Genomic DNA, 13,439 nt, shown 5'->3' with positions numbered 1-13,439 from the left:
CCCACCCCTCCCCTCCCCCACCCCTCCCCCTCCCCCCTCTCCTCCCCCTCCCCTCCCCCTCTCCTCCTCCTCCCCCCTCCCCTCCCACCCCCCTACCCTCCCCCTCCCCTCCCCCCTCCCCTCCCCTCCCTCCCCCTCCCCTCCCCTCCCCTCCCCCCCCCTCCCCTCCCCTCCCCTCCCTCTCCCCCTCCCTCCCCTCCTCCCCTCCCCTCCCCCCTCCTCCCTCCCCCTCCCCTCCCTCTTCCTCCCCTCCCCCTCTCCTCCCCCCTCCCCCCCTCCCCTCCTCCCCCTCCCCCTCCCCTCCCCCCTCCCCCCTCCCCCTCCCCTCCCCCCTCCCCCTCCCCTCCCCCCTCCCCCTCCCCTCCCCCCCTCCCCCTCCCCTCCCCCCCTCCCCCTCCCCTCCCCCTCCTCCCCCCTCCCCCCTCCACTCCCCCCCCTCCTTTCCCCCCCCCTCCTCCCCCCCTCCCCTCTTCCCCTCCCCCTCCTCCCCTCCCCCTCCCCTCCCTCTTCCTCCCCTCCCCCCTCTCCCCTCCCCCCCTCCCCCTCCCCTCCCCCCCCCTCCCCCCCTCCCCCTCCCCTCCCCCCTCCCCCTCCCCTCCCCCCTCCCCCTCCCCTCCCCCTCCCCCCTCCACTCCCCCCTCCTTTCCCCCCCCTCCTCCCCCCCTCCCCCTCCCTCCCCTCCTCCCCTCCCCCTCCTCCCCTCCCCCTCCCCTCCCTCTTCCTCCCCTCCCCCCTCTCCCTCCCCCCCTCCCCCCCTCCCCCCTCCCCCTCCCCCTCCCCCCCCTCCCCCTCCCCCTCCCCCTCCCCCTCCCCCTCCCCCTCCCCTCCCCCTCCCCCTCCCCTCCCCCCCCTCCCCCCCTCCCCTCCCCCCTCCCCCTCCCCTCCCCCCCCTCCCTCCCCCCCTCCCCCTCCCCTCCCCCCCTCCCCTCCCCCCTCCCCCTCCACTCCCCCCCTCCTTCCCCCCCCCTCCTCCCCCCCCCTCCCTTCCCCCCCCTCCTCTCCCCCCCCTCCCCTCCCCTCCCCTCCCCCTAGATACCAAAGAAGTCAATAGATGGGAAGCCTAAAAGCCAAGACTATTCAAGGACATTTTAAAGTTAGCACACAAGGGCATGTTTAAGCTCAAAATTAATCTTATTGCTGAGTTGTGGAGTGTGGAATATTTAATTTCTTAATTGGCAGGAATTGCTTGTTAACTGTTGATTTTTTTTTTTTAAACGGTGCCAGCAAGCAGCTTGCTGCACTCTGCATTATATAAAACTTCAGCGTTTCTTTTCCAAACTCCTGTCCTCAATGCTGTGAAATCAGATGCCTTTTTGATCAAGGAAGCTACCTTATCCTTTTTAAGTCCTTGCTTAAAGTAATTACAAAGATCAAATGAAATACTGCTTGCATATTTCTGATTGCACCATACTTGCCTCCAAGCTTTAATTAAAATTATTCAGGCCATTAAAACATTCTAACTTTCTGAAATGCATCCATTCAATCTACATAAGTGGGAATTTTTGGCACACAAACCCTGTTAATATGTGACTAATTTTCTAGCAATTGAATAGAATGTAATACCCAGGATTTGAGTACCATCTTGGCTTCATTCGTAAGCTGAATAACTGAATGTAGAAGAAGTTCTTCCTTTTGGTGGTGATCAGGGCTGGCCCATGTTTCTTGTGGGACCTTGAGTGATAAAGAGCTTATATGTTGTGTGATGTGAGAGTAAGGTTCAACTGTTTCCAAAATTCCTCTTCCAGATAGTTTCAGGATTTACAGCATGTGAGAAAGATCGTTGGCTTATTTTAGGTGATGTAGCCCATATGCTTTGAAGATGAGCCGTATATAGTAACTTGTATCCCCTTTATCCGAATTTCCCATACAATTGTTTTTTTTCTTTCTTTCATGGGATGTGGACGTCGCTGGCTGGACCAGCATTTGTTGCACATCTCTAATTGCCCTTGAAGTGAGTGGCTTGCTAGGGCATTTTCAGAGGGCATTTATTGCTATTGGTCTGGAGTCACATGTAGGCCAGACCGGATAAGGATCGCAGATTTCTTTTTCTAAATGACATTTGTGAACCAGATCCCCAGAGCATTATACTGTGTCCTCAGAATTACTAGTCCAGTGACAATACCACAACACCACCGTCTCCCCGTCTGGGCTTCTGCATGCTGTAAGTTTCTTCTTTCTTTACGTGATACATATTTGCATCTAGCTCATACATGTAATTACCTCTGTTTTAGGCATTTGTGATGCTTTTACAGAATCTGATCAGTAATCAAGGTTTTGAGGATGTAGATAAATTAGGTTGGGTAAACAATATCAAAAAAACAAAGTAATGTTCTTTAGTATTTTCTGACCAGTTACTCAATTTGGTTGGTTTTAACAGGCATCCCAAGGAAAAAACTTGAAACAGAAAATCAATCGAGTCAAAATTCTTAATCTTGATAATGCAAAATTACGGAAAATATTCACCTGCGCAACTATCTATATTAGGCATCTCTTTCAAATTAAAGTTTCCAGGTAACAAAACCTTGTGCACGCTAGGTGAAATATAATAATTGATGGAATAGCTGTGAGGCCAACTATGAAGCACATTTAAAAAATTAAATGACAAAAGCAACATTTCATCAAGAAATACAGCTGAGTAGTCTTGTTAAGACACTCAGAATAAACAGGAACTTTATTCTGGTCAATGTCTCAAAAGTAAGACAATTATAAAGAGTGCATATAAATCTATAATTACTGTTCTTTGTTTTGTGTAATCATACTTGATCTATCCACGTAGTTGATCTATCTATCTTTTATTATCGCAGAACTCTTCAAGACGTCAGTGGGGAGAAGAGGATCATAATTCAGCGGTATGTGTATTAGTTAAATGGAGCATTTTTGTCATCATTGCATCTTTGTAGTTCTATTAGAGGATGTGTACAAAACACTTCTGTTTCCAATTAATGTTAAAGAAAATTTCCTGTTATGCTGGGATGTGGTTTCACATGTGCTCACAGGTATTCTTCATTTCTCATAAAGGAGCCCCAAACACTAGGAGGGTCACATTCTGCTCCAGTGCAGTCCTCCTCTGATGTACACCGAGGCACTAGATAGCAATCAGTAGGGTGATTTGTGTTGTTCTTCCCTCCAGCCCTACTACAGCACTCCCAATTCTACCTCCATCCAGCTGAGTTGGACCAGCAACTGAATATGAGACCTTCCTAGTCTGTGTCCCACAATCACACATTTAGTCACAGTACCATCAGGCAAGCATGTTTCATAGGTTATAGCATTTTTATTATAGAAGGATTTTACAATTTTATATTCAATTGCTGAATTAACTAATACAGTTTGTTCATTCTCTGTAGCTTGGTGATGGTGGGCCTTGCTAATTAGGTTAAGGACAGGCCAAGACCCTGTGCCGCCCATCTCCACCACTGGAACCTCTGTTAAAACCCTTTCTGCACTTGAGGGAAAGACAAACAATGCTGCACATTACCAATGAGTGTCCCCTCTACAGATTAAGTGGCAGACTAATCACCTCTGCTAATAAGGAGCCTATCACTTGGCTTTGGGGATTTGCATTCGCAAAATAAATAAATTCTCAGTAAATAATCTATGATACCAATGATTGGGCAAAGGAGTGTTTTGCTCTTTATAAGTAGAACTTTTGTCATAGATAGAATCATAGAATGGTTAGAGCACAGGATGAGAAAATGTTAAGTATTTTGTTTTCTGACTTTAATATAGCCTATAATTGAGCTCTATAATTGTCATGGTTTTAGGAGAAGGACAACAGTGAAGATGAGGATGAAGATAAGTACGCTGATGACATTGACATGCCTGGACAAAACTTTGACTCTAAGCGAAGAATTACAGTCAGAAATCTTCGCATTCGTGAGGACATTGCAAAAGTATGGAAGTATTCTTCATGTTTAGTTTTAAGCACATTACTTTATGGCCTTTCTGCTGTTCAGTTACATTCACAGTTGGTGACAGTACTTCAGGTAAAATTGCTGCAATATACTTATGCTTCCAGAACGTAGATTTTGAAATTTTCAGGACTTGGAGGTGTTTGAGGTCCTGATTGTGTGGCAGCTGCTAATTTAATCATGTATCAAATTTTTGAAAGAGTTTGGTCCTCTTTTTGTTCACAAAACTTGTGTTCAGTAGCAATTAGAATGGTTCTTCTGGTTCCAACAAATGGTGTTTTTCAGCTTGTCTTTAGGAGGTCCTTGCAAACTGTCTTAAGATAACTTGTGTTCATATTGTATTAAAAAGTATTGTTTGCTCTAGTTAAAGCAAATCTCCCAAATCGTCCAGTAAAAATGCCTTTGTTTAAAATCCAAATGATCCCTTTTGAGAATTACATTTGCATTCTGTACCAGAACAAAAAATGCAGCAAAATTACAATTTTATTTTGTTCTGCAAGTAATAATGTCCAAAAATATTTCAATTCTTTGCATTTCCTATTGTGTGTGGAAAAGCTAGCTACATGAGTTACATAATGACACATTTTGTATTTTGATAAGAGGACATACTGTTCTATGGTAAATTCTGTGCTGTGATAGATAATCAAGGGGTGTGGTTCTACAGATGCAGACAGTCTTCTGGTACCCCCCCCCCCCCCCCCCCGCCCCCCCCCCCCCCCCCCAAGTGGTTATTCTTCAAATCTCTAGGAGTGGTTTGAAATTATTTGACTGAAATATCCTCACATCCATAGTTAAAGCAGGGAATTGAATTATTAGCTTTTTTCGTCCTCCCTCGTTCGTAACTTTGGAGAGGGGAAAGTGAAGAAAACATTAAGACAAATTATTTTTTAAAAATATTTTATTAGAGGTATTTTCAAGTATATCCAGAACAAAAACGAGCAAACAGTAAACCATGCACAATTGCTACCACCCCATCCATCCCCACTACCACCCCGTCCATCCCCTCCTTTTACATCTTCCCCAAACCCAAACAGAGCATAAAGAACCCCCCCCCCACCCATTGACGTGTTAATGGCTCTTAAAGAAGTCAATGAACAGCCTTCACCTGGTGGAGAACCCCAATGAACAGCTTTCACTCCTGAAAACTCCTCCTCCACCCGACTTATGGTGAACTTGATTCTTTTCTAGGTGGGGAACTCTGCCAAGTAGCTCACCCAGATTCGGCAGCTCTAAGCCCCACCAACCCACAACAAGATCCTCCTCCAGGCTATCAGGGAGGCAAAGGCTATCATGTCCGCCTCTCTCCCCACTTGCACTCCCGGATCCTCCACACCCCAAATATCACCACCAATGGGCTCAGTGCCACCTCTACTCCCAACATGTTTGACATTACGTTCGCAACCTCTTTCCAGAACCCCTCCAACTTTGGACGTAAGCAAAATATATGGACATGTGTCATCAAACTCCCTGTACACCACCCGCACCTATCTTCCACCCTTGGAAAAGAATAACTCATCCTAGACCCTGTCATATGAGCCCTATGCACCACCTTGAACTATATGAGGCTCAGTGTTGCACACGATAAAGTTGAGTTTATCCTCCGCAGCGCCTCGCCCCACACCCCGACTTGCATTGTTCCTCCCAACTCCTACGAACCCAACTCCTTCCTCAAGAAGTCCTTCACCTGCAGCTACCTGAATCCATTCCCCTTTGGCAGCAAATACACCTCCTCCAGCTCCTCCAATTTCACAAACTGACTCCCCACAAGCAGGTCCCAAAAATACTCTATCCCCACCCCCAGAAAATTGCATCCAGACCTGCCGGAACAAACCTATGGTTGCCACAAATAGGCGCCCAAAGGCACATGCTTTCCACCCTACAGTGCTGCCGACATGGATTCCCCAGCCTCAAGACTGATACCACCACTGGGCTCATGGAGTACCTGGCCGGTGAGGACGGAAGAGGTGCCAACAATAGTGCCCTCAGACTGGTTCCTTTACACAAAGCCTCCTCCATCTGTCCCCACACCGATCTCTCCTCCACCATGCACTTCCATACCATAACTATATTCTTTTTTTATAAATTCCAATTAAGGGGCAATTTAGCATGGCCAATCCACCTACCCTGCACATCTTTGGATTGTGGAGGTGAGACCCATGCAGACACTGGGAGACCATAGCTATATTCGTCGCCCAAGAATAATTCCGCACGAGCCCCCCACCAGCCTATCCCTTCCAGAAACAGTTAAGACTAATTCTGACTCTACTGCCATCCTCAGCTAGGTCAACTACTTCCACATAATTCCAGGCCAATTGAACTTGTGACCTAACTTGCTTCATCTAGCTTGATCCTCGTTTCGAGTTTGGGTATGGTGCTCTTTCCAAGAGCCGGTGCAGACTCAAAGGGCCGAATGACCTCCTTCTGCACTGTAAATTCAATTATAATCTATGATTAATCTAGCACAAAGGTTCGGCACAACATCGTGGGCCGAAGGGCCTGTTCTGTGCTGTATTTTCTATGTTCTATGTTCTATGTTCTTCTTCGGCAATCCCTGGGAGTTGAGGTTGACTTGATTCAACACTAAAATTGAGTTCTCAAGGTGACTGAGGAGGACATGTGACCTACAATATGTGACCTACAACCTCTGTCACATGGGGCCAGGCAGCGTTTGGAGGAGCGGGTGGTTGGGTGCCCCAGTTGCCACATGCCTCTTTCGCTGTCGGCACTTGGCTTCAGCTTGCTCTTGGTGATGAAATTTTGTGTTCGGCACCTTCCCGGATGTTTTTCCTCCACTTCGGGCGTTCTTGGGCCAGGGATTCCCAGGTGTCAGTGGGGATGTAGCATTTTTTCAAGGAGGCTCTGAGGGTGTCGTTGTAGGATTTCCTCTGCTCTCCTGGGGCTTGCTTGCCGTGTTGAAAGTCCCAAGTAGAGCGCTTGTTTCATGAGTCTCGTGTCAAATATGTGGACCATGTGGCCCGTAACTAGCTTGATATCATGCATAAATATGTACTTTATCAAACGTAGAATCAAGATAACTTGTGTTTAGTGTATGGATGCTTGTTATTTTCTTGTGAGCTGTGATATTGTGTCCGCAACAGTGGCAAATTTAGTTAGTGGGGTATCGAGCTCTACTGCCGCCCCGGATCACCTGCCCGACCGGAAACACCAGTACTCTTCCCCCTCCCCCCCAAAAAAAACTCCGGACCACCACCCCTCCTCTCACCCCATGCAATCTTGAACAATAAAATAATTAATTGGAAAGGGACCAACCAATTCCTGAGGAACAAATGTGTCCCAGTTAAATGTCTCAAGTGCGACCAAGTGCTTTAATAAGTAATAAGTTACCAAGGGAAACTGAAATTCCAGCCCACAGGATGGAAATAAAATACATTTATAATTTTGATAAACTTCTGAAGTAAGTTAATTTTTGAAGTTGCTGCTAGGTGGTACATTGACAGGCCAGTACTTTAATCATTAATGTTAACCTAGAGTATGTGCCTTGATTGTAACACCAACTGGTAACTATACCCAGTCATTGCATCCCAGAGCAATTGGGTAGTGATCCTGAAAGGCAGACAAGTCCAGCAAGATCCACTTCCACACATCCCAATGGTATGGATTTGGCAGCTCGGGCCTTTTAGAAACCCTTATCCTCAATCAATAAACAAACAATTACCATGCATTTTGCTAAATTGAGAGGGAGATGAGCAGTGAGTACAAAGCAGTTTAATGCAATGGGCTCTCCTGAGACAGTCCAGCAGAATACGTTCCTGGTGGAGAGATCTGAAAGCAGCAGGAGTGATTAGAAGGGACGATTGTTTTTTTAAAATATCATGATTCTGATTCAGTGAGATGTAGATACAATTAGAAAGAACTGCCACACTTTTTGCAGTATGTGTAACTCTTGAGCAGATAAAACCACTTTCTTACAAATGTGAACCTATAGACTCCTTGAGAAACCCCCACCACCTCCCATATGCGGATGAATACTGAGGCACACACTGATTAACATATAAGCATTTGCTAATCACTTGAGCTGAAATTAATAAACAGCAGAGTGGAAAGGGATGAACTTGGCCTTACTCTGTACAATCTTCCTCCACAATCCTAGTTTGGTGACAGTGCCCAGAGCATTTGGAGCCCCAGTGCAACGTTGGCTCAATTTCTAGCTTCTCTCACAGGAAAGAGCTATGGGAAGCTGACAGACCGAGAGACAGGCCAATCAAAGGCAGGGTTAACCACCAACACCAGCCAATCAAATGTCTTACAGGGTATGATACGCCTTCAATGAGAATTGTAGCAGCCAGTAAAAAAACAGGAAATAACCAAGGATTTTAAAGAGCTGGCGGGGAAATGGGAAGCGGACGCAGGGGAGTGAATGGTGCTCTTAGGTGGAAGGTGAGCCACTCACTCACCAATTTTGGGTATAGTAGTTGTGGCATGGTGTGTTTCATTGTAAAGCCACCCTTGGTCAACAAGCTGCCTCAATCTAGTATAAAGAAAGATTTTTGAAAAGGTTTATACTGGGTCATCGTTGCTTTGTTAAAGCCACTTTGAGGAGTAATTAATTCAACAAAATGAAATGTAACAGGAACCCTCAGAAATGAATACAAAATCTGAGTTGGAGGATGTGATTTTGCATACTGCTCACTTCAGATGTACAGATATTTTAAGTATAAAAATAGTTAAAACAGTTGTGTTTGTGCATGTCGCAATATGTAAAAATGTTTTTGTTGCTTTTCTCAGTACCTCAGGAACTTGGATCCAAATTCAGCATATTATGATCCGAAAACGAGAGCCATGAGGGAGAATCCTTATTCCAACACTGGCAGAAACCCAGATGAGTAAGTCATTGGGCAGTATGTCTCACATAGCATTGTTTCACTTTAATGTCAGTAATAAAATTGTATTAGTACCATTTAACATTGCCAGTTTCACTTAATGCCGTTTACCAAAGACTTTGGTTTCTGTGGCCTGTCTATTCATCTGATCTTTTTTTTCTGCAGTTCATCCATTCTTGTGCTGGGGCCTTTTTCCTCGTACTCCTATCCTCTGTTCTTACGATAGTCCTTGGGTCCTGTTTTTCAGTGGCTCCTGACATCTGGCGTCGACCCTGGTTTTGCCTCTGTACTCGCACTGAAATTCTGCACTCCATCTAGTGGCAGAAGTTGTTTGGTGCATGTCACCAGGACTCAGCTGCTACCTGCACCAAGCAACCTCTACCACAAGATGGAGCTTGGTCAATCTAAGTCAGTGTATTTCAAACTTTTTTACCCAGGACCCATTTTTGTCAACTGACCATCCTTCGGGACCCAGGCCAGCCAGCCATCCTTCGCGAGCCACATCATCCGACCTTCGCAACCCACCATTTATTAATAATAATAATAATAATCACTTATTGTCACGAGTAGGCTTCAATTAAGTTACTGTGAAAAGCCCCTAGTCGCCACATTGCGGTTCCTGTTCGGGGAGGCCGGTATGGGAATTGAACCCGTGCTGCTGGCATTGTTCTGTATTACAAGCCCACAAATTTAGCGCACTGTGCTAATTTTTCGCTTACCTTTAATGTGACAGGTGAACCTCCCTTGGTCCTCACTATCTCACTCGCTTTACCATTCAATGTTACATTTCTGCTAAGGACTTCGGCTGATGATTTAAGTTCTCGCTGTATCCTTAGAAAACTCATCATGCTTAGTCTTCAAATGCCTTTGAACATTTGAGGACTGTAATCTTTCATTCGCCAGTACTTCCCTGCACATAACACACATGGACTTTGCATCCTGATTTGCTTTAGCACAATTAATAAAGTCAGACCTCAAGAAATCATCTTTATACTGCTTTGTTCCCGATTTTAGTTTCTTAATGGGTTGTTCATCAGAGGCCCAGGAGCTCACACCAGCACTGCTTTGTCCTGCTGTGGACTCTCCTGAGAACCTCTCTCCAGCAGATTCAGAGATCCTGGCCTGTTTGTGCTCTGGCCCTCTCTTCCTTATTACAAACTAATCCATCTTCAGTTCTTCACACACTCCTGTTTCTTGCTTGCTGGCAGCTATAAAATGGAGGAATCTCATGACTTCAATATATATGTCGGGCACCTGACCTGCTCTCTGCCGACACTTAAGGTGGGAAAAGTCTGCCGTTTTTAAAAAGAAATTTGGTCCTGTGACATCAGGAGGTGGTAGTCTGACATGCTGGATATTAGGCCTGTGCACTGTCAGATCGACCTGAGGGGGTGTGCATGCGGACAGCATTCTCTTTTTTTTTTTAAAACAGCCCATGGCGTCCCATGAGTTTTATTTGTGAAGACCAACAACCTATAATACACCATTATAGTGACACGATTGCAGAGGTTTCAAACATTCACACAGATTTCATATGTTGACCCTTAAACTCCACTTGCCTTGCCCCAGAAGAGAACCACACGTCATTTATTTTCTGTGATTGCCTTCTACTTGGATATCAGTTTGAAGATCAAACAAATTGCTGCAATCCCTGTATATGTAGTTATCCCATAATACCTCCTCCCTGTGATGGTGTAGGCATTGGGGTACTTGTGGAAGCCAGTGAACTGGTGCTGACTGCCAGCATCATGACCCGCTATTCTCACCCCTCACACTCTCCATGTCCTTCACAGGCCCCAAATTCCAACTCCAACTTCCTGCCAGAAGTACAGCCCCCGCCTCCTATTGGTCACCAGAGCAATGAGGTGCCGGATGTGATGTTAGGAAAGACTTTGCGATCTTGCACTGTTCGCTTATCTTTAATGCGACAGGTGAGCCAGCTTGGCCCTCAAGACCTCGCTCCACTCAGGTTCACAAGAGGAGAGGGCAATGTGTATACCAGGTGCTGAGTTAGCTGGTTCCTTTGTGCTGTCTTCATCTTTGTGAGGGCAGAAAATCCAACCTCACACATGTAGGTCGTTGTGAAGGGCAATAGAAACAAAATACTTATTTTACTGAACACGGGATGCTCCTTGGAGACGCTACTCCAGAATGCTGACAGACTTGTGGCATGTTTTTGATGTGCTGTCACAGGAGATGCGCAAAAGATCAGTCACTTCATCTGGAGTCGGTTCCAAGTTAATAGTTGACTCTGGAGTCACAAAACCAAAAAGGATTTTTCACCCACCTCTTCTCTTTCAAAATCTGAAACCTCTCCTCTGGAATGTAGCAACAAAAGCTGATGATCCACGCAGCCAGATGCGACTGATTAAGGCTTACCAGTCTATTGACAGTTCCCTTACTAACACTGTTTTCTTTGATTTATCGCAGCAGTGTGGGGAACATGTAGTAGTTTTAGCTTTGTACTTGCCCTTGCCAAACTTTGAATGACTTTTGGAAAACATCTATTTCTTCTCAGTGCCGAAAGCAATCATCCTTCCCTTGCACTTTTAAGTTCAGTTTGTTTAGAATTGAAAAGATGTCTGCAATGTAAGACATAATTAGCATCCAAGTTTCATTACTAAATGGATCAGCCAGAGGGGATGATTTCTCAAGGCGGAAGGCATGGATTTCATACCTCGGTTCGTAAACTGACAAACACCCAATCCCTTGACAGCCAGCGTATCTCTGTGTGGAACAATAAATGTGTGTGTTCAGCCCCCATATCGGAACACAGAACCTCAAAAAGCCGCATTGAGTGCGCTGCATTTAATGAAATTCACAACTTTCTTTCACAATTCCTTTCAACACCACTGCAAGATCGGATGGAATTACTTTCAATGTCAATGCCTCAGGGTGAATAAAACAATAATTCCAAACAATGTCCTGATCAGCTGCCTCCCTAATCCTTATTATAACTCCGCTTTTTTCCCCAGTCATCTTGGCTGCCCTGTCGCTTGTGATACCTCTGCAATGAATCCAGTCGAGCCCACATTTTCCTACCACAAAACTATTCGATGCTTCAAAAATCTCTGCGACAGTCGTGCTGGTTGGAATCAGGCAGCACAGCAAATCCTCAACAAATTCATTGTGCCAAATATGTCTAATGTAAACTAGTAAGGTTACACAATCTGAAACGTACTTTCGTCCAATTGTATTGACAGCTCCTGTGTTTGCTTTAAACGCAAAAAAGCTGGGCTTCTAAATTCTCAGCAATATCACAAATTCGGCGAGCCACTTGTCACTTTTCAACTTTTGAGCTGACCTTTCATCTAGGACCGTATGAGCCATGTCTACTGTTGCAGGGTGAATTAATCTCTCTGCTATAGAGTGGGCATTTTCTCTAACTACACGGTAAACTAGTATGTAAGAGGCTAATTGTGCATTGTCATTCAATGTACATTTCTGCTAAGGACTTCAGTTGATGATTTAAGTTCTCGCTGCATCCTTTGAAAGAAATAAAGAGGTTTGTCCTCGAACTCGCCATGCTTTGTCTTCAAATGCCTTTGATGTTTTGAGGGTTGTAAACTCATTTGCCAGTACCTGCATATAACACAAATGGGCTTGTATCCTGATTTGCATTGGCACAATTAACAAAGCTATATCTCAATAAATCATCCTTGTACTGCTTTGTTCCCGATTTCAGTTTTTTCTTTGTTGGTTGTGCACCAGAGGCACTGGAGCTCTGTACAAAACTTGTACTAGCACTGCTTTGCCCTGCCATGGACTCTCCTGCGCAGCTCACTCCAGCTGATTCAATTGTGCGATCCTGGCCTGTTTGTGTCTCTGGCCCTCTCTTCCTTCAAACAAAATGATCTATCGTCAGTACTTCACAGTCCTGTTGCCTTGCTTGCTCGCAGCTAGAAAATGGAGGAATCTCCTCCCTGATTTTGTGCTAAAAGCGTTATGCAGGAGGCGTGACATCCGTGTATGTGGCGGACTTGTGACCTGATCTCTGCCGCTTCTGGTCAGAAAACTGCATTGCTCCATTTAAAAGCCGGTCACGGCCGGCATTCTCGATTTAAAAGCCAGTCATGGACAGTATTCTCGATTTAAAAGTCTGCCTCGGCCGATGGGTGCTTCCCCCGCGACCTGGACCACTGCGACCGATGGCTCCACAACCTTCCGACACCTGTCCACGACCCACATTTTGAAAAACCCTGATCTACGTATTGTACTGAGATGAGTACTGTAATATATATTTTTTAATAGTTATATTTGTTTTCTATTTAGTGCTGTATTTCATTTTGAGAGATATTTCAGCTAGGGATCGCAGTGCTACGCATGTATGGTATAGTATTGCAACTTGTACATTGGGTTTTTTTCTGGAAGAGAAATGTCCGAAGAAACTTTTCTAATTCTGGCATTAACGTTGATTCCTCTGGGAACTTGTGAATCACTTAAAGTTGATATCACATACAAACTGTTAAACAAGCCAAATACAATGTACTGTGTTCAGATAACTAACAAAGGAAAAATTACTTTCTTGGCCTTGAGGGCAGGTTGTCTGCAACTGATTTTGAAACAAAAGGTTGTTAGGAATGTTTCAGTGGGGGGTGGGCACACAGCGCAGTGCTTAGTACTGCTGCCTCACAGCGCCAAGGACCCGGGTTTGATCCCAGCCCCGGGTCATCGTCAATGCGGAGTT

The 13,439-nt window shown here is 45.4% G+C and overlaps 1 protein-coding gene across 2 annotated transcripts in view; it reads left to right on the top strand.

Moving 5' to 3' along the window:
* slu7 (SLU7 homolog, splicing factor) overlaps positions 1-13,439 on the top strand; it is a 74,154-nt gene that overhangs the window by 43,289 nt on the left and 17,426 nt on the right. For both annotated transcript variants that reach the window (XM_072512076.1, XM_072512077.1), the window contains 3 exons: positions 2,805-2,849; positions 3,765-3,893; positions 8,658-8,755. In XM_072512076.1, coding sequence (XP_072368177.1) covers positions 2,805-2,849; positions 3,765-3,893; positions 8,658-8,755 — 272 coding nt within the window. The remainder of the gene's footprint in view (positions 1-2,804; positions 2,850-3,764; positions 3,894-8,657; positions 8,756-13,439) is intronic.

This window comes from Scyliorhinus torazame, chromosome 7 (assembly GCF_047496885.1).
Source record: "Scyliorhinus torazame isolate Kashiwa2021f chromosome 7, sScyTor2.1, whole genome shotgun sequence".
Lineage (NCBI taxonomy): Eukaryota > Metazoa > Chordata > Chondrichthyes > Carcharhiniformes > Scyliorhinidae > Scyliorhinus > Scyliorhinus torazame.
This window is presented reverse-complemented; position numbering and strand designations above follow the sequence as displayed.